We start from the raw sequence: 26,023 nt of genomic DNA on the forward strand, positions 1-26,023 counted from the left end.
GGATATCACTTGCTGTCACATTGCCGAAATAAATGCTTTTCCAGTCTCCAAATTCATTATCACTGAGAGCATAAGATTTCACCCTGACTTCTACATTGCTGTATTGCCTGAGAATAGTGAAGTATGACTGTGCGAAACAGACACAGACACACACAGACACACACACAGGCACAGACACACCTTGCAAAAGGAAATGAACTTGGATATTAATCTGACTATGTTATGCTTAAGATGAATGTATATTCCAGTAGACCAAAAACACCAGCCATTCACAAGGGACAGAAGATGTGTATAAAGAGCCCAAATCAATGACAGGGCAAAGCAAGCTCTCAAAACAAACACAGCTTTTAAATGGAAGGTCCATTTAAAAGAGGTGTCTGACCAAATATTGAAGTTCAAAGTCCTGGCTGCAAATAATAAAATAAACAGCAGGTTATGCTAGACTAGGTATTAACAGGACTAATTAATTAATTACCTCAAAGTAAAGGCACCTCGAGGCAGCAGTGACCACATTATGATTGAATATAATATCAAGTTATACTGAAATTAGGGCCACGATTTGGGCAGGGGTGCTGAGCTGGCTGAAAGGACGTGGCACACTTGGCCAAGAGATAGATCAATAGGAAGCAGAGGCAGAGGTTTAAGGCAATACTTCAGAATTCTCAGAATAAATACATTCCTAATGTAAAGAAAGATTCTAAGGGAGCACACATCATTCGGGATTAACCGAAGGAGTTAGGGAAAGCATCAAAGTTAAGAAAGAATGCGTACAATTGTGCAAAGGTGTGAGGCATTTCAGACAAACAGAATATAAAGAATGGCAGAGAATGATGAAAAGATTAATTGGGGAAATAAATCAGAGTATGAGATGAAACTAGCAAGGAAATTAAAAACATTCAGCAACTATACCTACAGGCATTTTGAAATAAAAATAGTAAATATAATGTGTGTTGGAATCTCCAGAGAATGAGAATGGAGAGGTAATTACAAATAATAAGGAAATAGTGGATGGAATTAACAAATACTTTGCTTTTGTCTTCACCATGGAGAATACAAAAAGCATTCTAGTGATGGCTGCAAATCAGGAAGTGGAAAGGAGAGAGGAATTTGGTAAAATAACAATCTCAAGGGAAGTGGAACTGAACAAACCGATGGAGACGTGAGCCAACATGTCTCAGAGTCATGAGAGACTTCACTCTAGGGTCTTAAAACCGGTGGCTCATTATGTAGTAGATGCTTTGGTGTTAATTTTCTAAAATTCACTAGATTCTGGACAGATTGCATCAGACTAGGAAGCAGCAAATTTAACCAAATGCAAGTAGCAAATTTAACAAGAGAATTCTTGAATTCTGATGTGGGAAACATATTGGAATTGATCATTAAGGAGGTTATAACTGTGTACTTTGAACATCTCAAGGGAATCGAAAAGAATCAACACTGTTTTGTGTTAGGTAAATTGTATTTAACCAACCTTCTGGTGTTCCTGAAGGAGCAGCATGCTCTGTGGATAAAGGGACGGCTGTAGATATATTGTGCTTGGATTTCCAGAAGGAAATTTGACAAAATACCAAATAAAAAAAAGTTATTACACAAAGTAGGAGCTCAGGACTCAGTGGGTAATATATTAGCATGGACTGAGTATTGACTGACTGGGAGAAAACAGAGAGTTTGACTGATCGACAGGATATGACGAGGTGAGTCCTACTGGAGACTCTGCTGGAGCCTCAATCATTTACTAGTTATATCACCGACTTAGATGAAGGGAGCAATAGCATGGTAACTAAATTTGCAGACGACATAAAGATAGGTGGGAACATTTGTTGCTAAAAGAACATATGGAGGTTGTGGGTAGATATAGACAGGTTGGGTGAGTAGGTCAAAATGTTGCAGATGAATTACAATGTATAAAAAGTGAAGTTGTCCACATTAACAGGAACAAAATAGAAAAGACAGTGTTACTTAAAGAGGGAATGACTGCAGAATTCTGAGATGCAAGTATTCTAGTGCCTGAGTCATTAAACGTTAGTATGCAGATACAGCAAGTGACTATGAAGGCTAATGGATGCTAAACTTTATTAGGTGAGGAACTGTATGTAAAAGTAAGCACATTGTGCTTCAGATATGCAGGGCAATGGTGGCACCACATCTCGAACATTGTGTGCAATTTTGGTCTCTTCACTTTAGGAAAGCGTAAAATGTGTTGGAGGAGGTTTTCTAGGTTGAGACCTGGAATGAATGGCTTGTCCAATGGGGATAGATTGCACAGATTGGGTTTGTTTCCATTGGGGTTCAGACAGGGCTATCTTGATTGAAGTGTACTAGATCTAATATGGTCTTGACAAGATAGATGTGAAAAGGATCTTTCTTTTTGTGGGCCAGTCCAGGACTAGGTGATAATGTTAAAAATTAGAAGTCACCTTTTTACGACAAAGTTTAAGAGTTACCTAAGGGGCAACTTTTTCATGCAGAGGGTGGGGAGTGTATGGAATGAGTCGCCAGGGGAAGTGGTGGAGGCTGGTACAATTGCAACATTTAAAAAGCATCTGGATGGGTATATGAATAGGAAGGGTTTAAGAGGGATATGGGACAAATTGCTGGTAAATGGGACAAGATTAATTCAGAATATCTGGCTGGCATAGATAAATTGGACTGAAGGGTCAGTTTCCATGCTGTACAGCTTTGTAACTCTATGACTCTATGATAGAAAAGGAGACATTGAGTATTTTTAAGACAGAGCCAATTGATTCTTGTTAAGCAGGAGGTCAAGGTTTGTCAGGGGCCGGTGGGAATGAATTTGAAATACAATCAGATCTGCCATAATGTTACTGAATGATGGAAATAATTTAAGGGATTTCTACTCCTAATTTAAATCTTTGTATAACCATTGTAATGAGGTCAGCAGGTGGTCCTCATAGAATATGAGTTCCCTGGTTGGGGCTGTTAATCTGGACCAATCAGGGAGCCCTGGCTGTCAGGTAAGTTCATGCATGTCAGGCATCCTGTTCACTCTAACAGCTGGCTCTGAGGGAGCAGGATCAGTGTCAAGGACTCCCTACATGTAAACATAGGGTAACTTGGTGACAGGATAACGGTCAATGAGGAGTTATTTCATCCATAAGTTTTTTATTATCTCAACCCAGATCAGTTTTAGTGGAACAAAGTTAACCTGTTTGCGAGACTGAATAAAAATTGTCTGACTAGTCCTTTATGATCACAGCACACAAACAGTTAAGAGCACACATTAAATTGACAAAGACATTTTTCTCCAAAATAATAGAAAAATCTGCAGAGAGAAAGCAGAGTTAATGTTTCAGAATGAAGAAGGATCACTGGATTTGAAATGTTAACTCTGCTTCGTCTCCACAGATCCTGCCAAATCCGCTGAACTTTTCCAGCAATTTCACTTTTGTTTCTAATTTTCTGCAGTTTTTTTTTCAAAACAGTAAGTTGTGGTGAAAATGAGGAGGGAGAAAGAGGAGAGATCTTTGTCTCCTTCTCATCTGGTCCAAACAATTTGCATCACTAAACTTTATATTAATTGTGCACAAGTAACAGCCATTAGGTTAAGACAGGCAAGAGGTGTCCTACTCATTCATTCAATGTAAAAGCTAACAGTCTAGTTACTGAATGGACAAGAGATGGACTTTTATGATTTGACAGGGATGAACACTTTCAGTATGGAATAAACCACACGAACTACAAATTTGCCCATAATGAACCTATAAAATGAGCACACAACAATTTCCAGATCAATATATACGGCTGTACATTTCAAATGGAAGGTCAGAGTTGAGCCCCCACCATTTTAACAGTGTCACTCAGTGCCTCCCACTGCTGAAATGGAATTGCAATCCTGCTGCGATACCATTGGTCATAGCGGGAGCGCCTCTCTTCATTGGTCAAGATCTCTTTCGCTTGCTGCAGCTTCTGAAATTGTTCCACTAGATTGGGGAGAAAGAGAAAACAAAGTTCACTTAATAAAGCTGGCAGAGTGTGGAACTCCAATCTGTATGGTGCACACACATTCATTGCTCACTGAGAAACCATTCCCCTGCACTATTCACTGATAGGATCAGAACTCACTTCTAGCTGTAGCTTGCTGAAGGGTCTGGATGTGAACTTTGATGTTAATTCACCATCCTGACTTGGAAATATATCGCTGTTCCTTCTGTGGCAGTGAGTCAAAATCCTGGAACTCCCTCCCTAAGAGCATTGTGGGTCGATGGACTGCAGCTGTTCAAGAAGGCAACTCACCACCACCTTCTCAAGGGCAACCACAGATGGGCAATGAATACTGGCTCAGCCAATGGTGCCCACATTCCTTAAGTGAATTAAAAAACCCTACCAATACTGATTTGGACAAGTCAATAAGGTTCACTATGAACACCACTTAACCAAGCATCACAAAAACTGAAAGACAGATACAGCAGGAGCAGGACATTTGGTCCATCAAAAACTATCAAAGTTTTGCCTCTGTTATTCTGGCTTGTCCAGAACACCATACAATGTGTTACGAAGATTCGGTGTACTGTACCTTTAAGAGAGTTAAAAACTCACAAAAACTACCTGACAGCACCAAGTGTTCTGAAAAAGATACAATGTAACATGTACTCCAGCTACTAGAGTAGCTGGTTGCCTGAAAATGACAAAACAGATTCGAATTAGGCCAATCAGTTTAAATTACACCCTGAAAAACACCAAACTCCACCATGTTTGAATTTAGTATATTGACAATCCGAAGGTTTGGTGGTATAAGACTGGGGAAAATTGAACAGTTGGGAGAACTGCCATGCTACCAGCATGTGAAGACTCTCTGAAAAATAGCTCTCTTAAAGGTACCTTTATCGATCAGTAACCTGTGAAGCAGAACCTAAAACAGACAGGAATACAGAGAAAACTGAAAGCTGCCTGGTTTTGAGATAAGAAGCTTTGTTTTGTAAATCTTAATTGGGAGTTTTATTGGACTAGTATTATAGAAGAGGAAGGTAAAAGATAGGTTAGAGGAAGCAGTTGTAAATAGTTGTTATTTATTCTCTGTTATACTTTAAGAAATAAAGTTGTTAATTTTTACTTTAAATAGTGCTTGGCATCTCGAATTTTCACAGATTACTGCACAGGATAAATCCTTTCTCTGTTTTAAATTAGCAGAGGGGTTTACCTCGTGTCATAACAAAAATGTGGATCACTCTTTGCCTGAAGCTGTCCATAAGTTTCCTTTCACTAGTCCTGACCCTGGGTCACCTGAGTTAATGAGTTGACTAATACCGGGGATGAGTACCTGATACACCATGAAGTAATGCGTTATGAGAAGCACAGAAAGCAGGACGCATTTGACTCTTCAAGTCTGAATTGACTTTCAACATGATCATGGTTGACCCTCTAGCTCATTCCCCATTCCCCTTGATGCCTTTAAAAATCCAAAAGTCTATCTCCATCTCTCATGAATGCATTCAATGACTTGCCCTCAACAACTGTCTGTGGTAGAGAATACCACTAAACTTTGCGTGAATAATTTTTTCTTATCTCAGTCCTAAGCAGTCTCCCCTATATCTTAAGACTATGTCCAGTGAGTGTAGACTGGCCCAGCCAACGATGCCCACATTCCTTGAGTGAATGAAAAAAAAAAAATCTCTATCAATACTAAATTAGACAAGTCAATGAGGTTCATGAAGGAACCAACCAGGGAAAGCATTTGCCCTCTATCTAGTCCTGCAGCCGTTAGAATTTTATTTCAATTAGATCTCCTCTCACCCTTCAAAACTTTAATGAATTCAAGTCAAACCAATCTCTCCTCAGAGGACAGTCCTGCCATCACTGGTATCACCGGACTGATCTTCCACTACACAACCCGAACAGTCTTTCTTAGGCAGGGAGACCAAAATTGCATGCAATAGTCCAGGTGTGGACTCACCAAGACCCTACACAACTGCAGTATTTCTAACCTCCATAATTAGCTCTACCTTTTAATACCTTTCTACAAGACCCTCTCTCTCTATTGTGTCTTTTCAAAGGTAAGGAGCCTCCTAACCGCCCAATTCTAACATAGAGTGAAAGATTGGATTTGAGTGAGTTACAATACAACCTCTCATTTTCTGATCACTCGATGTCACAGATCAAGCCTTGTGGTCCCTGGGTTTGAATGATTCCAACAGAACTTTGTGATTAAAGCTGAAAGAGAAATCTTCAAGCTCTGATCTCAGCAAGGTTCGATGGATCATTGGAGTAACAATTGGGATAGTTAGAGTAACACTAGGGATAGTTAGAGTAACAGCTGAGATGGTTAGAGTAACAATTGGGATGGTCAGAATGACACTTGAGGAGAAAGCAAAGAAGTGCTGGCCATTCAGCCCCTTGACCTGGCCCCACTGTTCAATTAACTTGGAGAAGACCTTTAGCTCAACTCCAATCAGCTGCCTTTGTTCTATTTCCCTATATTCCCTAAACTAATGAAAATCTCAGTTGAATCCCATGTTTTGGGAGAAGGTAAACAGGCACATCTTCTAAGCTGCTCTTGGGTCCAAAATATCTCCATCCATTTTGAGGGTAGGTTTAACAAAAGGTCCCTTTGCGAGGACTAAATATGGTGCATAGCCCTTCAGTATGCCCTTACCATCCTCTCGCCAGCTCTTAGCTGGCCACAGTTTCATGGACACATCACAACAGCAGCGATTGTCAGGGAGTTTGGGAAATGCAGCGTATTTGCTCAGATGGATTGAGGGCGTGGACAGAGGCATCACACTCTCTAGTTAAAAGGTAGCCATCCCAAAAAAAAGAGAACAGAATCTTCACAGCACAAGATCTACCCCAACTCCCAGACACCACATGACAGGATTTAAAGGGTAAGCATTAAACTAAGCCGAAGCACCATATTTTGTCACATACACCTGTTTTCAATATGATGTTGCTTATCGTTTGAATATTCAAAGAAATGAATTCTGACTGACACACATGCCTGTACTATTATCTTTCTTTTGATGCCAAAGTGTATGCAGACAGTTAGACACACACACAAGCTAAATATATGATTTTACCTTAGCTTTCATTCTCCTGAATCTAATGGTTGCTCGGTGGTTAGCTCTGCTGCCTTACAGCGTCAGGGACACAGGTCCGATTCCAGCCTTGGAGCGATTGTCTGTGTGGAGTTTGCAATTCTACTTGAGTCTGCGTGGGTTTTCATGTGGGTGTTCTGCTGTCTTCCCACAGTCCAAAGATGTGCAGGTTATGTGGTGTGACCACGCTAAATTGCCCATGGGATCCAGACATGTGTAGGCTAGGTGCATTAGCTGTGGCTAGTACGCGGTTGGGGTGAGAAGCTCTTTGGAGGGTCAGTTCCAACTCAATGGGCCAAATGGCCTCTCTGCACTGTAGGGATTTTATGAGTCTATTCTGTATATATGATATTTTGCCTTTTCTCTCCTTCGACCAAGTTTCGAAAATTGATATTGTTGAAAGATCTGTTCAGCTGAACAGTCACAAATATTTGATTTAATGCATGTCGTATTTATAAATTTCATAGTGGATTTCTAGTTCCAGACAGAAACATGTAGATTCTAACAGCCATTTCCTGTTACTGACTATTGTCAGGTTTCCTGAATGAATGTTTTCTTCAAATATAAGAATGAAAGGTTACTGAGTGACTGAAATTTCCACTTTGATTAAAGCAAACAGGAGCAACCATTTCATCATCATTTCTGGTCAACAAACTCCAGGAGCAAACACAACTGCCGAGTGTGTGACTTCAGTAAAACTGGCTGCACAATCAAGTGGCGCCAAAGCATGGTAACTCTTTATGAACTCTCTACATCAGATCTTATTCTTTCATATCTTACAATTGTTAACATTGTATTCTTTCCCCTGTTCTATTACCCTAATGCGCTTTATGTAGTATGATCTGCCTGTACTGCATGCAGAACAAAACCTTTCACTGTATCCAGGTACATGTGACAACAATAAATCAAATCAAACAATCCATGACATGCCCTGGTAACCCACTTCAGGAAATTTCTGGCAGCATGGATCATTGAATTATCCTTTCATAGTTTTTATTTTATTCTTTGGATATGGACAAATTTTATTGTCCATTCCAATGACCCTTGAATTGAGTGGCTTGCTACTCCATTTCACAGGGCAGGCAACCCCATTTGCTTTGGATCTAGAGTCATGTGGAGGCCAGACCAGGTAAGGACATCAAATTTCCTTCCCTAGAGGGCATCTTTACAACAATGATTTCACAGTCATCATTTAAATTTAACTAATTCCAGATTTCTATTGAATTCAAATCCTACCAAGGTGGGATCCAGCTACAATACCACTGTACCATCACCTCTCAAAGTGTGGAAAAGTGAGTCAATCAGTTGTCTTCGCAAATGTGACTCAATGAGAAAGGTTCTACAGTACTCTGATGGTTGCCCCTTCATCCAATTGCTACCCATTGTTGCTTGACTTGCCTGTCTTAGCCTTATTGGCCAGTGTTAGTATTCCTTCAACTGTGACATTTTCAGTGTCAGCACGTTCGCTGTGACATTTTCAGTGTCAGCACGTTCACTGTGACATTTTCAGTGTCAGCACGTTCACTGTGACATTTTCAGTGTCAGCATGTTCACTGTGACAGTTTCAGTGTCAGCACATTCACTGTGACAGTTTCAGTGTCAGCACGTTCACTGTGACAGTTTCAGTGTCAGCACGTTCACTGTGATCTTTGCAGCCATTGACAGAGACAGGTTGCTCATTCCAGTTGCACCAAGCAGGGCTGGAGTGGCGAGATTCCTCAACACAGAGCTCTCAGTAGGTGACCTCAAGTCAATCAACAGCACCCACTATGGAGACTTCATGCTCGCACTGAGCCCAGGTCAAATGTGTCATTTAACCCCACCACTGAGGAATGCACAATTCAGCACCAACACTGCCATGGGACACAAAGCTGAACCATTATATCAACTCAAACTCTGTCAGGGAGGTGCAGAGGTTGGGAATTCTGCAATTGAAAGGCTTCAGCAGCTTCAGCAGCAACATGCGGAGTGTGTGGGAATACAAGTCTTCACTCAGGAGACTGCAGTCACAGCAGCACTGCAGTGCAGAGCTCATTATCATCCGGAGCTAATCAGTCTGCTTGAGTGATGGCACTACCTCTAGACTCAATTGAGATCCTAGTCTGCATAATTTACAAAATACACTACAGCAACCTACTAAGACAACTTTAAAAGCACTCCCCAGCACTGTGATCTTGTGTACCTGAAAATCAAAAGAAGCAAGGTGAGATATGTCAAGATCTCCAACTCACTCGCCATCCTGACTTATACATACACCACTGTTTAGCAGCAGACACCAGGCTTGTGTTCAATTGAATAGGGAAGATTAAGGTGATCTAATACAGTGGTAGAAGATGATTAAGGGATTGGATAGGCTGGACAAAGAGAATCTGTTCCCATTGCTCTAGATTCCACAACCAATGAAGTATAAAACATAAAATTAGAGCAAAGTGGTTGAGGGGTGATGTCAGGGAGTACATTTCAGGGTGGCATGGTGGATCAGTGGTTAGCACTGCTGTCAAACATCACCAGGAACCAAGTTCAATCACACCCTTGGGCAACTGTCTATGTGGAGTGTGCACATTCTCCTCGTGTCTATGTGGGTTTCTTCCAGGTACTCCGATTTCCTCCCACAATTCAAAGATTGCTGAGATATTTGCATAATTGATAGTCACAGGTAAGGTGCTGGAAGACTGGAGGTTGGCTAAAGTGGTGCCACTATTTAAGAAAGATGGTAAGGACAAGCCAGAGAACTATAGACCAGTGAGCCGGAGGTCAGTAGTGGGCAAGTTGTTGGAGGGAATCCTGAGGGACAGGGTGTACATGTATTTAGAAAGGCAAGGACTGATTCGGGATAGTCAACATGGCTTTGTGCGTGGGAAATCATGTCTCACAAACTTGATTGAGTTTTTTGAAGAAGTAACAAAGAGAATTTATGGAAGCAGAGCGGTGGACGTGATCTATATGGACTTCAGTAAGGCGTTTGACAAGATTGGAGGATTTAAGATATAGGGAGAGGTTGATAGGCTGGGGCTATTTTTCCTGGAGCGTTGGAGGCTAAGGGGTGACCTGATAGAGGCTTATAAAATCATGAAGGGCATGGATAGGATAAATAGACAAAGTCTCTTCCCTGGGGTGGGGGAGTCCAGAACCAGAGGGCATAGGTTTAGGGTGAGAGGGGAAAGATATAAAAGAGACTTGAGGGGCAACTTTTTCACACAGAGGGTGGTACATGTATGGAATGATCTGCCAGAGAAAGTGGTGGAGGCTGGTACAATTGCAACATTTAAAAGGCATCTGGATGGCTATATGAATAGGAAGGGTTTGGAGGGATGTGGGCTGGGTGCTGGCAGATGGGACTAGATTGGATGGGATATCTGGTTGGCATGGACGAGTTGGATCGAAGGGTCCATGCTGTACATCTCTATGAATGCTGTACATCTCTATGATTCTATGTTCAGGTTAGGTGGATTGACTATGCTAAATTGTTCCATAGTGTCCAGGGATGTGTCGACTAGGAAGATGAGGGGGTTAGATCTGGGTGAGATGCTCTTCAGAGGGTTAGTGCAGACTTGATGGGCAGATTGGCCTGCTTTCACACTGTAGGGATTCTATGATTTTAAATCTGTTACTCTTTTCCATCAGACAAATTGAAAATTTGGGAACAGTTGAAAATATCAAAACTGCTAGGCGAGAGACTTAAAGAATATGGAATCAGACTGAGTGCACAGAGTTAGGGTAAAGATGAGCTACGGTAGAGTTAATCGTGGTGAAACGGTGAGTGAAAAGGAACTGACTGGTCTACCTCTGTTCCTTCACTGTTGCTGGCTCAGTATCCTGGAACTCATTACAAAGCTCACTGAGGAAGTAGCTTCAAGTTCTTTGAAGAAAAGGTTCAGCATCTTATCAGGGAACTCAGCTCCAAAAAAAAAGATGCATTTTCACCAGAATCACCCTCAATCTAAGGGCAATTAAAGAAAATGGAAAGCGAGGAGCCATGCACCCCATTAATCTGCACCAAATTCAACCCTAGAGGTGAAAAGGCCAGTGTCCCACCCATTCCAAAACCTCCAAACATGCTGCACCATATTGAAGGCCAAAGGGATGGAAAATTAAAGAGGTCAAAAGATCGGAGGAAATAAGAGCAGAGCAGGCTGTTCGGCCCATCAAAATCAAGTGCTCAATGGAGCTTGAAGCTGCAAACTCTTGACTATGAGTCAAGAAATGCTGGCATTCAGCCAAAGTGACACCATCTGAACTATAACCTGGTGTCATGTGACTTCTAACCCTGAATAATGAGGTTTTGGGACAAGAATACAATCATCAGACTTTCAAAGCTTCATCGAAAATGGAAACCCGCTGTATACAGGTTACCCATAGCAACACATAGCTAATGTACTTTCCATCAGATGTTTGCAGAATAAACATACCCCATGTCATCCGCCCCCAAACGGTCTATTGCTGATGAGATTCTGTTTAGCTGCACTGCTTTTCTATCGTTTTCAAGGCCATTGTGAGACGGGGACAAAGAAATGTATCTATGAAAAATTGGGACCATTGTGTCCAGGTTTAATATAACTCAGTCTGGCAAACACCAGCATAAAACACAACACTTAGACTCCATGACTCATGCATCAGTGACGTGGCTGACATTACATTCATCTCATGACAATCAATCGGAGCGTATTATGCAAATATCTGATCAGGCCTCTCCTTTAAACTTGTGTCTTTGGCACAAGAACAAACGGGTATCTCTTGCTTAGACTTTTATTTTATATTGCTACACAGAATCTGCACTCGGAAGATTGCTGGATAGCTCACAACATGTTCCCCGAAAGATACTGCAATGAACAGTGGACATATTTAATGGTCAAAACAACTATTTTTATCGTCAGACGTGCCTTTTTCAAATGACCATCTGTAAATGTGCAATGTGGTACCTGGGGATACATTCAGCAGCAGTTAGCATTCAAAGGGAGATGGTGTCTGGCTTGACAGAGTTTCAAAAGGATCCCTTTGGGCAGCACAGTGGCTCAGTGGTTAGCACTGTAACCTCACAGCGCCAGGGACCCGGGTTCGATTCCAGCCTTGGCTGACTATCTGTGTGGAGTTTGCACATTCTCTCCGTGTCTGCGTGGGTTACCTCGGGGTGCTGTGGTTTGCTCCCACAATCCAAAGATGTACAGGTTAGGTGAATTGGCCATGCTCAATTGCCCATCATGTTAGGTGCATTAGAGGGTCAGTGTGGACTTGTTGGGCCGAAGGGCCTGTTTCCATACTGTAGGGAATCTAATCTAATCAAATAGTTTAGTGGCAATTTGCTTCTCATTCAGACCATATTGTTGTCCATCTACCTCAACTACCAACAAAACCATTAGCAAGAAAACAAGCGCACCGAGAGGGTAAGATTTCAGAAAAGAAAACTTTCTCCCTGTAATCCTGCTTAGTACACAGCTTTAGAATTCCAAAATACCAAATATCATAGTAATTCACCAGCAATATCAGGAAGTATTTGCATATAGAATCTTCTCTGCATTTGAAATTTCTCCCAAAGTTCTGGCCCCCATGTTAAGCAACCTACCTGTTTCATTCCAAAGGCATGTTCCAACATACCCTGATATAACATTACCCACTGGTATAAGTGTTCATATTGAGGAATGCCTTTAGCACCACCCACTATGATAGTGTCAGATGGATCTAGTGGGAGAAGACTTTAGGACTGCAAAAGACTAAGACCTATTTTTCAGAGCCTCCTCATGGTCTCTGAAATATCTCTATTACATTTTGGTAGGGCAAATCAGGGCAGGACGTGTTCACTTAATGGTAAGGTTCTGGGAAGTGTTGCTGAACAAGGAGACCTTGGAGAGCAGGTTCATAGTTCCTTGAAAGTAGACAGAGTAATGAGGAAGGCATTTGGTGTGCTTGCCTTTATTGGTCGGTGCTTAAAAATGTGTTGCTGGAAAAGTGCAGCAGGTCAGGCAAAATCAAAGGAACAGGAGAATCGACGTTTTGGGCATAAGCCCTTCTTCAGCCCGAAACATCGATTCTCCTGCTTTGATGCTGCCTGACCTGCTGCGCTTTTCCAGCAACACATTTTTAAGCTCTGATCTCCAGCATCTGCAGCCCTCACTTTCTCCCTTTATTGGTCGGTGGCACTGAGTATAGGAGCTGGGAAGTCATCTTGCAACTGTACACGATATTGGCTAGGCCACCTTTGGTAGACTGTATTCAATTCTGGTCTCCCTGCTTATAGGAAAGATGCTGGTAAAATATTTACATGGATGTTGCCAGGGTTGCAGGGTTTGGGCTATAGGGTGCGGCTGAATAGTCTGGGGCTATTGTTGCTGGAGCGTCAGAGATGGATGGGTGACCTTATAAAATCATGAGGGGCATGGATATGGTGAATAGTCAAGGTCTTTTTCCCAGGGTAAGGGAATACAAATCTAGATGGTATAGGTTTAAGATGAGAGAGGAAGGATTTAAAAGGGACCTGGGGGCAACCTTTTCAAGCAGAGGGTGGTTGTATAAGAATTGAAGTGCCAGAGGAAATGGTTGAGGCTGGTACAATTAGAACATTTAAAAGGCATCTGGATGGGTATATGAATAGGATGGGTTTAGAGGGATACGGACCAAATATTGGGAAATGGGACTAAATTAATTTAGGATATCTGGTCAGCACGGACAAGTTGAACTGAAGGATCTGTTTCTGTGTTGTACATCTCTGTGACTCTACAACTTGTACATTGTTACTATCATACAATAAATTGCATCGTGTTAAAGAACAAGAGACCTCTTCTCATTAAATCACCTGGTGGGTTCAATCTATCACACCACGTCAAATAGGCCCTACCAGGAAAGAGGATGGTGCCAATAAATCCACCGCATTGCACAGTGAGCACTGGTGAAGATTCATCTTATGTAAGATAAAGGTAAAGTCACCATGGTCCTACTGGACCAGAGGACAGCTCTCTCATTACAGAGACAGACAACTGGTGCTGAATAAACCTGGGATTCACTACACCTCAAGCAAGCGGATACATTGAGAAGGACAGTCCTTTATGGTGACCTCAGCCAGTGCAAGAATTGCACCCACACTGTTGGAAACACCCTGCACTACAAACCAGCCATCCTACCAACTGAGTAACCAAGCATCAAAGGAGGCATTAAGTGAAAGTCAATAATATTAGAAACAGGTGACAATATTAATAAAGAACAAAGAAAATTATAGCACAGGAACAGGTCCTTTGGCCCTCCAAGCATGCACCAATCCAGATTCTCTATCTAAACCTGTCACCTATTATCCAAGGATATGTATCCCTCTGTTCCCTGCCCATTCATGTACCTGTCCAGATACACCTTAAATGACACTATCATGCCCACTTCTACTATCTCCGCTGGCAATGCATTCCAGCCACTCACCACCCTCTGCATAAAGAACTTTCCACGCATATCTCCCTTAAACTTTTCCACTCTCCCACATTGATCTGCACATTGAAAACATGAGAGCATGAACGGTCAATCAGAAATGCAAATTACATTACCTATTGACCTAGTTAAAATGCTTCATGGACAGAAAAGGGTAAGAGAGAAAATAGGAGCATTCAGCCCTTTGAGGCTGCTCAGCCATCCTTTATTCCTGATGAAGGGCTTTTGCCCGAAACGTCGATTTTGCCTGTCCTCGGATGCTGCCTGAATTGCTGTGCTCTTCCAGCACCACTGATCCAGAATCTGGTTTCCAGCATCTGCAGTCATTGTTTTTACACCATTCTAGATCATGGCTGATCTTCCACCTCAAAGACTTTTCCCTCACTATCCCTCTGCTCCTTAATATCTTCAATATCTAGAAATCTATTGTCCTCTGTCCTGAATACAACTACTGAGCGTCCAAATGAAAGATAATCATTTAGGTCAGACGGGAGGATGAGATTTGAAAGCAAACCTCTCACCACTGAATCAAACTGTGAATTCAATCCTTCATCATGAACATAAATAAAGTCATAACGCTGCTGGGTCTGCCAACTCAGGCTGGAGGCATTCCTGGAGATTTGATCATGACCACATAATGTCCGAACACATGATGTCTTGTTACATTATATATGAACACATGATATCTACTGTATGTGCGTCATAAGAGGTAATTTTGCTGTATTGGCATGGTTACATCCTGGCTTTTTATTTTGTTCAAAGGTTTGGTTCAAGTGGCAAGGATCAGGAATGTATCTAGAAGAAATGCATAAACTGAGGGTGTGGAAGAGATGTAACCCAAGTGCGGGAGTAACCAATGATGGCAACGTGGAGAAATGAACGGTGGAGATATGGGCTGGTGAGGGCAGTAGAGGAAACCAACAATAGAGAGGGGGGAGACTCAGTCTCACTGAATGGATGCTGCTTCTCCTGGTCACGCTGAAAATATTCCTTTTCTCATCTAACTATTCGTCAGTCTCCCTCTATACATTTGTTAAATTCCCTCTCCCCCTTCTCCTCAGTTTCCTTCCCCGCTTTTACTCAGTCACCCTTTCCCCATGCTCGCTCTTCCAGACGTTATCAAGATTCAGGCTCAAGGGCAGATGAGGCCTTGTTAGATATCAGTCGGTGAATCGCTAATTTCAGTGCAGCATTGCCAATGCACAGCACGCAGTTTCTCAGAACACACACTTGCCTGCTTTCGGGTTGTGTGGATGCTTGTCAGGATGGCATGTCAGCGCCTTTGCTTTAAACTCTGCAACGATCTGCTCTGTCTGGCAAAATAAAAGTTCAATCAGTAAACAATGTGCAACACAAGAGATAAACCTTACATCACCAATACCACCTGAAAAGCAATTATTCATCCTATCTGGTGCAATGAATCAGCCACTCCTTTTGTGCATTCATTGCTTCCGTTGGGTCGGTTTATTTTGCGTTCAGGAAATTGGTAGCTTGCTTTGATGTAATACGTTCACCATGGTAACAACTGGCCTTAGGCTTTCTACATGCACAGCAGTCATTACTGCGAACTGCTCATTAAACACAATTGAGGTTTATAATTTTTCAGTTCGTAACTCTGACCTGTGAGCTAAATGTAATGATTCAGTAAGATGACGTAGAAGAGGAATGATCTTTAAATATTTGAGTTTGAGTGGATTTTCCAAATACAATGTGTATTTTCTGTGAGATTAGAGTTGTGTTATTCAAACTCAGGTGACAACCACACTCACACACGCACACACACACAGCCTGGAAACTTCCATTTCTTGTGCAACTCAGAGTCGAACAGCACAGAAACATACTTTTTGGTCCGACCAGTCCATGCCGACCAGAATCCCAAACTAAACTAGTCCCACCTGTCTGCTCCTGGCCCATATCCCTCCAAACATTTCCTATTGATGTATTTATCCAAATGTATTTTAAATGTTGTAACTGAACCCGCGTCCACCACATCCTCTGGAAGGTCATCCCACACACGAACCACTCTCTCCGTAAAAACTCTTAACTCTTTCTCATCTCACCTTAAAAATATGGCCCCTAGTTCTGAAATCTCCCACCCTAGGGAAAAGACACCTGCCATTCACCTTATGTATACCCCTCATGATTTTATAATCCTCTATAAGGTAGCCCCTCAACCTCCTACGCTCCATTGAAGAAAGTCCCAGCCTATCCAGTCTATTTTTATAATTCAATTTCCAGCAACATTCTGGGTAAATCTTTTCTGAAACCCCTCCAACTTAATAACATCCTCTTGATAATAGAGTAATCAGAACTACACAGTACTCCAGAAGAGGCTTCACTAATATTCTGTACAACGTCAACGTGACATCCCAACTCCAATATGCAGATCAATGAAGGCAAGTGTGCTAAATTCCTTCTTAACCATCCTCTATATGTGACGCAAACTTCAAAGAATTATGTACTTGAACCCCTAGGTCTCTCTGTTCTACAACATAATGCCAGTTTAAACTGTTATAATTGCTCAGGCTCCCGAATGTAACAAAAATGCCCTTATATTGAGCACCTGACATGTAGCCACAGTCTGTAGTCTGCACCCCCTAGACCTTCAGATTACTGTCCTTCCTCAACTTGTCCTTGTCAATCTGTCCCAGGTCTGTAATGTCACACTCTGCTTGCGATCTTGCACTGTCCTGGGAGATATTGCTCAAGCAGGGAACAGCTGGAGAAACTCTGCAGGTCTAGCAGTATCCGTGGAGAGAGAAACAGTGTTATGTCCAATATGACTCTTCTTCAGAATTTTGACATTTTCAATACCTGACAATGTTTTCACACCATCAGGGAAGATCTCTCCATTTGAGTCGATAAAGAGTATTGTACTCTAAGGTCAAATTTATTCAAGAAAACAATCAATCAATATACAGTACATGCTGGCTAGGCCAGCAAATCTTGCCTCATTGCAAATTGTCCTGGAGAAGGTGGTGGTGAGTTGCCTTCTTGAACTTTGATTTTGTCAAATAGTTTGGGAGGCATGAATGACATGGGACATTGTGCAGGGAGTTTGGAATCGTAAGCAATCTGGAGGCAACCAACGGATTGAGGAGGGTTTCATAGAGGTGGTGAGGTGAGTGGATGTTTGGTAGCTGGGGTCATTGCATTACAGGCTCATCCCAGAGTCAGTTAGGGAGTGGAGGTTGCTTCCAGTCTCCTTCACTCTGAGGATGTCAGTGGCAAGGGAGCCAGGCCTTGTGATGGGAGCTAAAGGTGACTGATTTCCCCAAGTTTCAATGGTGGAGATGTTGACTCACTAGGGATTGGGAGTTGATAGGCAATCTGACAACATTCTGGAGGAATCCAACTGAATGCCAGTCAGCATCAATGTGGAGACTGATGTGCTTTTCATAGAATCACTACAGTGTGAAAGCTAGCCATTCAGCCCATCAAGTCTACACTGTGCCTCCAAACGGCATCCCACCCAGATCCACCCTATTTCCCATTTCCACTTAGCCTGCACATCCCTGGACATTATGGGCAATTCAGCATGGCTAATTCACCGAATCTGCACATCTTTGGACTGTGGGAGGAGGCCAGGGCACCCAGAGAAAACACACACAGACATGGGGAGAATGTGCAAACTCCATACAGACAGTGGCCCATGTCTGGGATCAAACCGAGGTCCCTGGCGCTGTGAGGCTGCAGTGCTAACCACTGAGCCACTGTGCCGCCATTTAGAATCAGTTTGCCAGAAAAAAAAAAACAGGGAGATGAGCAACAGAAGCAACTGCAACATAAATCTGAGGAATATTTGGGTGAATAGCATGGAGGTGGAAAGAGACAGAGACATTCTTGTGGGAAACTATCAGGGGGTAAATGTGGATATATAGGAGTGGAGCAGAGGTATGGAGAATGGTGGAGAGGATTGTTGTAATCAACCATGTCAAAAGCTGTGTACAGGTAAAGAACATTGTAACAGGATACTGTGTCATGGTCACAATCACAAGGAAAGTGATTGTAACCTTGTGAAAAACTGGTCTAGACATGTGGCAGGGCAAAACCCTGACTCCAGGAGTTCAACAATGGAATTGTGTGAATAGAAAGGAAAAGTTCTGTACCTGACAAAAGGGAACCATTTCCAACATCAGCGAGTTTGGGGCCAGGAAGGGATGGTGGGTGATCAGTAATTTAGAGGGAACCAGGTCAAGTAAACACAAGGTAGATCTCATGGACAAAATGAGCTCAGAATGTGGATCTGAGAGGATAGGAGAGAACCTACAGGCTAGTTCAAGGCTAAGTCAGAGACAATGATGGGTGAAGCTTGGCCCAGTGAGTTAACCAGGACAGCAACATGGCTAAGGCTAGTCTCAGACCATTTCAAACTTAATGAAAGGCTCATGGGTTCTCTATACTTTCTTTCCAGGTGAAGGTGGAACATGCAGGAGGCAAGGGCTTACAAAGATAGTTGGGTAGAGAAAAGAAACAGGGAGGATCTTCACATTCCAGAGTGATCGTGGAGGAGACAGCAGAGTTTAGGCAGGATCTAACAGTGCTGGAAGAAGTAAAATGGATACAACACAATTCATAACTGAGCCATATAGTCCAAAAGGTTCTACGTTTGATTACCAAATGTGCCCTACAATTGGCTATAGCTCCCAGGATGGGGTACCTGAGAATGTTAGAGAGCATTCCTGCCCCTGCCCTGTTACTTGTTTGAAAGTGTGTACAGTACCTATCTGGTTAAGACAGGATAGGTTGGATTGGTTGCGAATTGCAATAGCTTCATCTTTCATTGGGCTCTGCCCAGGGAGAATGGCTGCTTACGTGGGGTATCAAAAGTCAACATTCTCAATTAAAACCTCAATCCAAAAGATCAGAAGAGAGATGGGCAGAATATGCAAGTCAGTCGCAATGAATCACAGAAAATAAGTACACAAGTACAGCAGGTAATAAGGAAGTCAAAAGTAATTTTGGTATTTATTGCTTAAAGAATACTGTATAAAAGTAGGGAAATGTTGCTGTAACTGCACTGGGCATTAGTGAGACCACACTTGGACTATTGTGTACAGTTTTAGTCTGCTTACCTGAGGAGGGATGTAGTTGTATTTAAGGCAGTTCAGAGGAGATTCACTAGATCGATTCCAGAAATGAGGGACTTGTCTTATGAAGTGAGATTCAGCAATTTAGACCCATACTGTCTGGAGTTGAGAATAATGAGAGGAAATCAAACTGAAGTATAAAAGAAGCTAAAGAGGATTGATAAGGTAGATGTTGAGAAGATGTGACCTCATGTGGAACAATCTAGAACAAGAGGTCAAAGTTTTAGGATAAAAGGTTTAAAACCAGAGATGAGGAGAAATAACTTCTCTCAAAAGGCTCATGAATCTGTGGAATTCACCAACTGAGAATGTGGTGGATGCCAGTATATTGAGTAAATTTAAGGAGGAGATAAACAGAAGAGTATGGACAGCAGGCAGGAAAGTGAAGTTAAGGCTGAGATGAGATCAGCCATGATCGTATTAAACAATGGGGCAGGCTCGAGGGGCTGAATTTTTCACTCCTGCTTTTAGTTATAGTGCGCTTATGTTTAGTGAGAAAGTCACCAAGTACATTGAATTTGGGTGACACGGTGGCTCAGTGGTTAGTACTGCTGCCTGACAGCACTACAGACCTCCAGGTTCAATTCCACCCTCGGGTGACTGTTTGTGTGGAGTTTACATATTCTCCCTGTGTCTGTGCGGATTTCCTCCAGCTTCCTCCCACAGTCCAAAGCTGTGCAAGATAGGTGGATTGGCCATGTTAAATTACTCATAGTGTCCAGGGATGTGTAGGTTGGGTGTATTAACCATGGAAAATGTGGGGTTATTGGGACAGTGTATTGGTGGGGGGGGGGGGGGGGGGGGGGGGGGCGTGGGGGTCTGGGTAGGATGCTCTTCAGTAGGTCAGTGTGGACTTGATGGGCCAAATAGTCTGCTTCCACACTGCAAGGATTCTATGGAACTGCATTTCATTGCATGCTTAAACTACTGTACTGAAATCTTACGAAAAAAACAGAAGTGATCATGTTCCTGAAATTGTATCTGCAATGGAATGACAGAGTCTAAAATACAGGGACAGGCCATTCAGCTGAGCTGTATATGTTCTACACATGTGCAAATCCCCAACCCTCACCATCTCACTCACCCACACAATCTACAATTCCTTTCTCCCTTATGTACTTTTCTAACTTCTCCTTTAACTTTTCCCTGTTCTTAACTATTCTTTGCTTAGTGATTATCACATTTTTACCATCCTTTGGGTGGAAATCTTGCTCTTCAATTAAATTTTGGATTTGTTAGTAGCAATCTTATTTTTATGTTTCCTAGTTTTGATCTTCTCCACAATTTCATTTACCTTATCAAACTCCTTCATAACCTCAACATACTAGGTCAGTCCTTAGCTATCTCTTCAACTGATATTACACTTGCAAATCAGTTTTTGACCCTCTCCAATATTTTTTATCTTTCATATAACTTGGTGCTAGAACTGTGCAGTGTGCTCCAAGAGTGATCTAACCAAGGCTGGAGATAACACTGCCTTTCAATGTTATCTCTCCAAAACTAATGTCCAGTTCCTTATTTCCTTTTCCTGGCCTTATTAATCAGTGGTGTTACTTATAGTGATTTGTTTACCTGTAGAGTCATACAATCATAGTCATTTCACAACATGGAAACAGACCCTTCAGTCCAATCAGTCCATGCCGAACATAATCCCAAACAAGATAGTTCCACCTGCTGCGTTGGCTCATATCCTACTAATCATTCAGTTCTGACGAAGAGTTATCTAGACTCGAAGTGTTAGCTTGTTCTCTCTCCATGGATGCTACCTGACCTGCTGCGATCTCCAGCATTTGGTGTTTTTAAGTACAGATTCCAGCACCTGCAGTAATTTGCTTCTTTCAAACATTTCTTATTCAGGTATTTATCCAACTGTCATATGAACATTGTAACTGTATGGAGGAGAAAGTGAGGACTGCAGATGCTGGAGATCAGAGCTGAAAATGTGTTGCTGGAAAAGCGCAGCAGGTCAGGCAGCATCCAGGGAACAGGAGAATCGACGTTTCGGGCATAATCCCTTCTTCATTCCTGAAGAAGGGATTATGCCCGAAACGTCGATTCTCCTGTTCCCTGGATGCTGCCTGACCTGCTGCGCTTTTCCAGCAACACATTTTCTGCATTGTAACTGTATCCACAACCATCACTTCCTCTGGAAGTTCATTTCACACACTAACCATTTCCTGTGTAAAGAGGTTGCCCTTCATGTCCTTTTTAAATCTTTCTCCTCTAGATCTCCTATCTCCTGCACCCCATTTTACTTTTTTTAAAATCCCAACAGTACATGTCCTCCTTATTCTAATTCCCAAAATGCAATACCTCAAACCTATCCATTCTAAAGTTAATTTGCCACTGGCATATTCATTCTATAAGTTATTCATGGCCTCCTGTATTGTGTTGCAGTTTTCCTCAGCTGAAAAATGTGTTGCTGGAAAAGCACAGCAGGTCAGGCAGCATCCTAGGAGCAGGAGAATTGTCATTTCGAGCATAAGCCCTTCTTCAGGCTTAATATGTAATTTAATGTAATCTAATCTAATGTAAAAATCTTTCAACAGAGTGCCACCTGAAAATTTCAAAACTGAACTTCCAATTCCTGATCCCAAATTATTAAATTATAAACAACTGTGGTCCTTTTGGAACACAGTTTCCCATCCTTTACCAATCTAAATATCTTTAAAGCCTATTCTGTGTTTAGGTTACTTTTCTCCTGAATAAATAAAAGTAAAATCCTGCAGGTGCTGTAAATCTGAAAGAAACACAAAAAATACTGGAGAAACTCAGGTCTGGCCACATCAATGGAGAGAGAAACTCAGCCCCATGCTCTGACTTTAGTCTGGAGTCTACTTGGCGGTCAAAGGACTGGTGATCTGGGCTACTAATAGAAATGAACTGAAATCTCATGAAGCCACATAGCTTTAGGTCAAACAGACGTCCTGCAGATATATTCTCCATGGACTGATAAACCAGCACTTGTGCATGATAGAGAAGCACTGGGGAGGATAAAAAAGGGCAAAAATATACTCTGAGGCGGTACTCTGATTGGCATCAGCATGAATGGCTTGGTAACACCACTTCTGACAAGGCTGGCTAAGTCTTGAAGCCAGACTAGGCCTGTGGCAGGTAGCGAGAGAACCAACACAAGAGAAAGACTCAAATGACTTCATCCCTGTAAATTTACACTTCCCTGATGCACAATAGTCAGTAATATAAAGTAAAATGGATCCAGCAGCTCAAAACTGAGCATCTGTGGGACTATCAACTACAGCAGCTGAACTGTATTTAACTATACTCTGTAATCTCATGGTTTAGCACACTTCACATTCTACGGTGTGAATGCTCATTATATATTAACATTATTATTTATAAACTTGGATATTAAAATTGAAAAATAATGTATAGCTTTCAGTTTGATTTCTAGATCTTAGCTATGTGTGTTAGGAAGGAAAAGACAAAGTTTTAAGACTCTTTTTAGAGCTTTGTGATGGTACAAGTTTATCTGGAAGCTTGTCAGAATAGGCATCTTTAATTAATGTTTATGGCCATGAATTTGAACTTACAGTGAACACTTCAGTGCATTAGGAACGAAGGTAGAAAAGAACGCTGCTGTTTCTTCATGAAAGGGTCCAGTATCTCAAAAGGAACAGAATCATCCTGAAGGTCAGGGACTGTATGTAGGTTCAGTCAGTGCAAAAAGATGATACTGGCATAAAATAGTTAGGACTCGGGAAAAAGGAAACCTCAGAGGCAGGAAACTGTTGAAAGCCCAGGACATGGAAAACTATGCTCTGAGGGTCAGTGAGAAGAAACTCCTCAAACTGACTTTAGCCATGCCAACTGAAGAGGAAGTCTGAGGTGGAAACCTTTTACTGAAGTTTATCCTCACCAACGAGTATCTATCTCGTTGGTGAGGATAAAAAGGTTAAATCTTTATTTCTGATATTCATAACAAGAGTGTTCAAATTGTTCTTGTATAATGTAAAACAGTTTGTGTTATCTTTCCTTTTTTTGTGTCATAAACGTTTATGCTCTTTTGTTCAAAGTGCATTGGCAGGTTCTTGTGAATATGTTCAGTGACTGACTGCCAAGGGAAATAAAAGCAGAAATAACACATACAGTCATACAGTCATAATCCTTATTCAACACAGGATTAACAGCAGAAGCAGCAAAATGTTAGACAGGGCTAAGCAATCTCAAAACCAATGGATCAGATCAAAGCTGTTGTCATGCTCATCCAGCTCCACAAATAACCCTATCCTCATAGATGGGGGAGCTCAACACATCAGTGCTAAAGGCTGTACATTTGTCTCCATTTTCAGCCAGAACTGCTGAGTGGATGCTTCATCCATCTCTACCTCCATGTGACACCCCCACCATCAGAGATGCCAGTCTTCAGCCAATTCAATTCATTCCATGTAATATCAGCAAACAGTTGGAGGCATTGGAAACTGCAAAGGCAATGGGCCCCAACAACATTCTGGAAATAGTATTGAAGAATTCTGCTCCAGAACATGCCACATCCCAGCAAAACTGTTCCACTATAGCTACAACGAACGCTGGCATTTTTAAATTCATTTATGGGAGGAGGGTCAAAGAGTCATAGAGATGTGCAGCACCGAAACAGACCCTTCAGTCCAACTGACCAGATATCCTAAACTAATCTAGTTCCATTTGCCAGCACTTAGCGCATATCCCTCTTAACTCTTCCTATTCATATAACCTTCCAGGTGCCTTTTATATGTTCTAATTGTACCAGCTTCCACCACTTCCTATGGCAGCTCATTCCATACATGCACCACTCTCTGTGTGAAAAAGTTGTCTCTTAGGTCCCTTTTAAATTTTTCCCCTCTCACCCTAAACCTATGCTCTCTAGTTCTGGACTCCCCACCCCAGGAAAAAGACCCTGTCCATTTACCCTATGATTTTATAAACCCTCAGCCTCTGACACTCCAGGGAGGCTCACTCTGTAATTCATTGCTGGCTGGGCCAGAATTAATTGCCAATCCCTAACTGGCCAGAGGTCAGTTAAGAGTCAACCACATTGCTGCAAGTCTGGAGTCACATGCAGGCCAGATTAGGTCAGGATGGCAGTTTCCTTCCCTGAAGGGCATTAGTGAGCCAGATGGGTATTCTCCCCAGCACTCAACAATGGATTCACAGTCATTGTTTGGCTTTTTAATTCCAGATTTTTATTGAATTTAAATTCCATCATCTGCCTTGGCCGGATTTTAACCCAAGTTCCCAGAATATTACCTGGGTTTCTGGATTAATACCACTAGGCCATCACCTCCCCATCTACCTGACCACATGGAAAATTGTCCTGGTATGTCCTATGCACACAGAGCAGGACAAATCCAACCTAACAATTACTGCTCCATTAGTCAATTCTCAGTCAAAGTTCATTAATGCCCTTTAAGAAAGGAAATCTGCCATTCTTACAGTGACCCCAGCCCGAAAGCAACATGATTGATTTTTACCTGCCAGGCATGCTCAATAAATGCTGACCGAGCCACTGGTTCCCATATCTCATGACAAAACTCTGCACCTGATGAACAGCTGTGGTTCAGAAGCAGTTCTGCACTGCCTTCCCCAGGGCATTTAATGATGGGTAATAAATGCTGGCCTAGCCACAAATTATTAAAAATACACTGTTTTTTTGACTATTGGTCACTGGTGGACCAGTTTTAAATTTTGTATCCTTAAACCCCTCCATAGCCTCACTTCTTTTTATCTGTGTAACCTCTACCAGCCCTCTCCAAGATCTCTGCATTTCTTTATATGCAGCCATATGCACATGCCCCCAGTTCCCCATAACTGGTGGATCTGCTATTAGCTGCTGAGACCCGAAACACTGGAATTCCCTCCTTAAATTTCTCTGCCTTTCGATTGCCTCTGCTTCTTTAAGATTCTCTTAAAAAAATCTACTTAACACAAAGTACGGTCAACTAGCCAATTGCCTCCTTCTTTGGTTTACTCTCAGATTCTATCTGACTACGCTGATGAGAAGTGCTTTGGTACATTCTATTACAGTAAAGGTGCTATATAAATGTAAATGTTGTTGGTCCTTTGGTTTAAATAATGCAAACCACAAATCTCACTCAATATGGTATTGTACAATTGCACAAGGAATCTCACTGACTCCTGACTTTGGAATATTGAAGGAGTCGCTCTATTTAATATTGAAGGGATAAAGGGTCACATGAGGACTTATTGTTAAAGGTTGAGCTTGGAGGTATGCATGTACTATCACACTGCAACCATATAAAATTCTTTCAGAATGCACATGAACTTTAAAAAGCATCAAAATCCTGTATTTGAAAACTGCAAATCAATCACCAATTATAACAATATCAGATGAAGTCAATGGCATTGAGAATCAGTGTCTTCTTGGCTCACTGGTTAGCACTGCATGGTCACATCACCAGGGACCCGGGTTCAATTCCACTCTCGGGTGACTATCTGCATGGAGTTTGCACATTCTCCCTGTGC

At 42.0% G+C, this 26,023-nt stretch overlaps 1 protein-coding gene across 2 annotated transcripts in view; it reads right to left on the minus strand.

Moving 5' to 3' along the window:
- The window catches only part of dnajc12 (DnaJ (Hsp40) homolog, subfamily C, member 12), a 37,642-nt gene that overhangs the window by 9,806 nt on the left and 1,813 nt on the right, over positions 1-26,023 (minus strand). The window contains exons 2-3 of one of the 2 annotated variants that reach the window (XM_043712269.2): positions 15,688-15,766; positions 3,802-3,941 (exon numbers count right to left, since the gene is read on the minus strand). In XM_043712269.2, coding sequence (XP_043568204.1) covers positions 3,802-3,941; positions 15,688-15,766 — 219 coding nt within the window. Of the gene's footprint in view, positions 1-3,801; positions 3,942-15,687; positions 16,006-26,023 lie in introns of those variants that run through there. The other variant, XM_043712268.2, reaches the window with a different exon arrangement.

The sequence above is a fragment of the Chiloscyllium plagiosum genome, unplaced genomic scaffold, assembly GCF_037043375.1.
Source record: "Chiloscyllium plagiosum isolate Xiang-an unplaced genomic scaffold, Cpla_swu_hap1 HiC_scaffold_22, whole genome shotgun sequence".
Lineage (NCBI taxonomy): Eukaryota > Metazoa > Chordata > Chondrichthyes > Orectolobiformes > Hemiscylliidae > Chiloscyllium > Chiloscyllium plagiosum.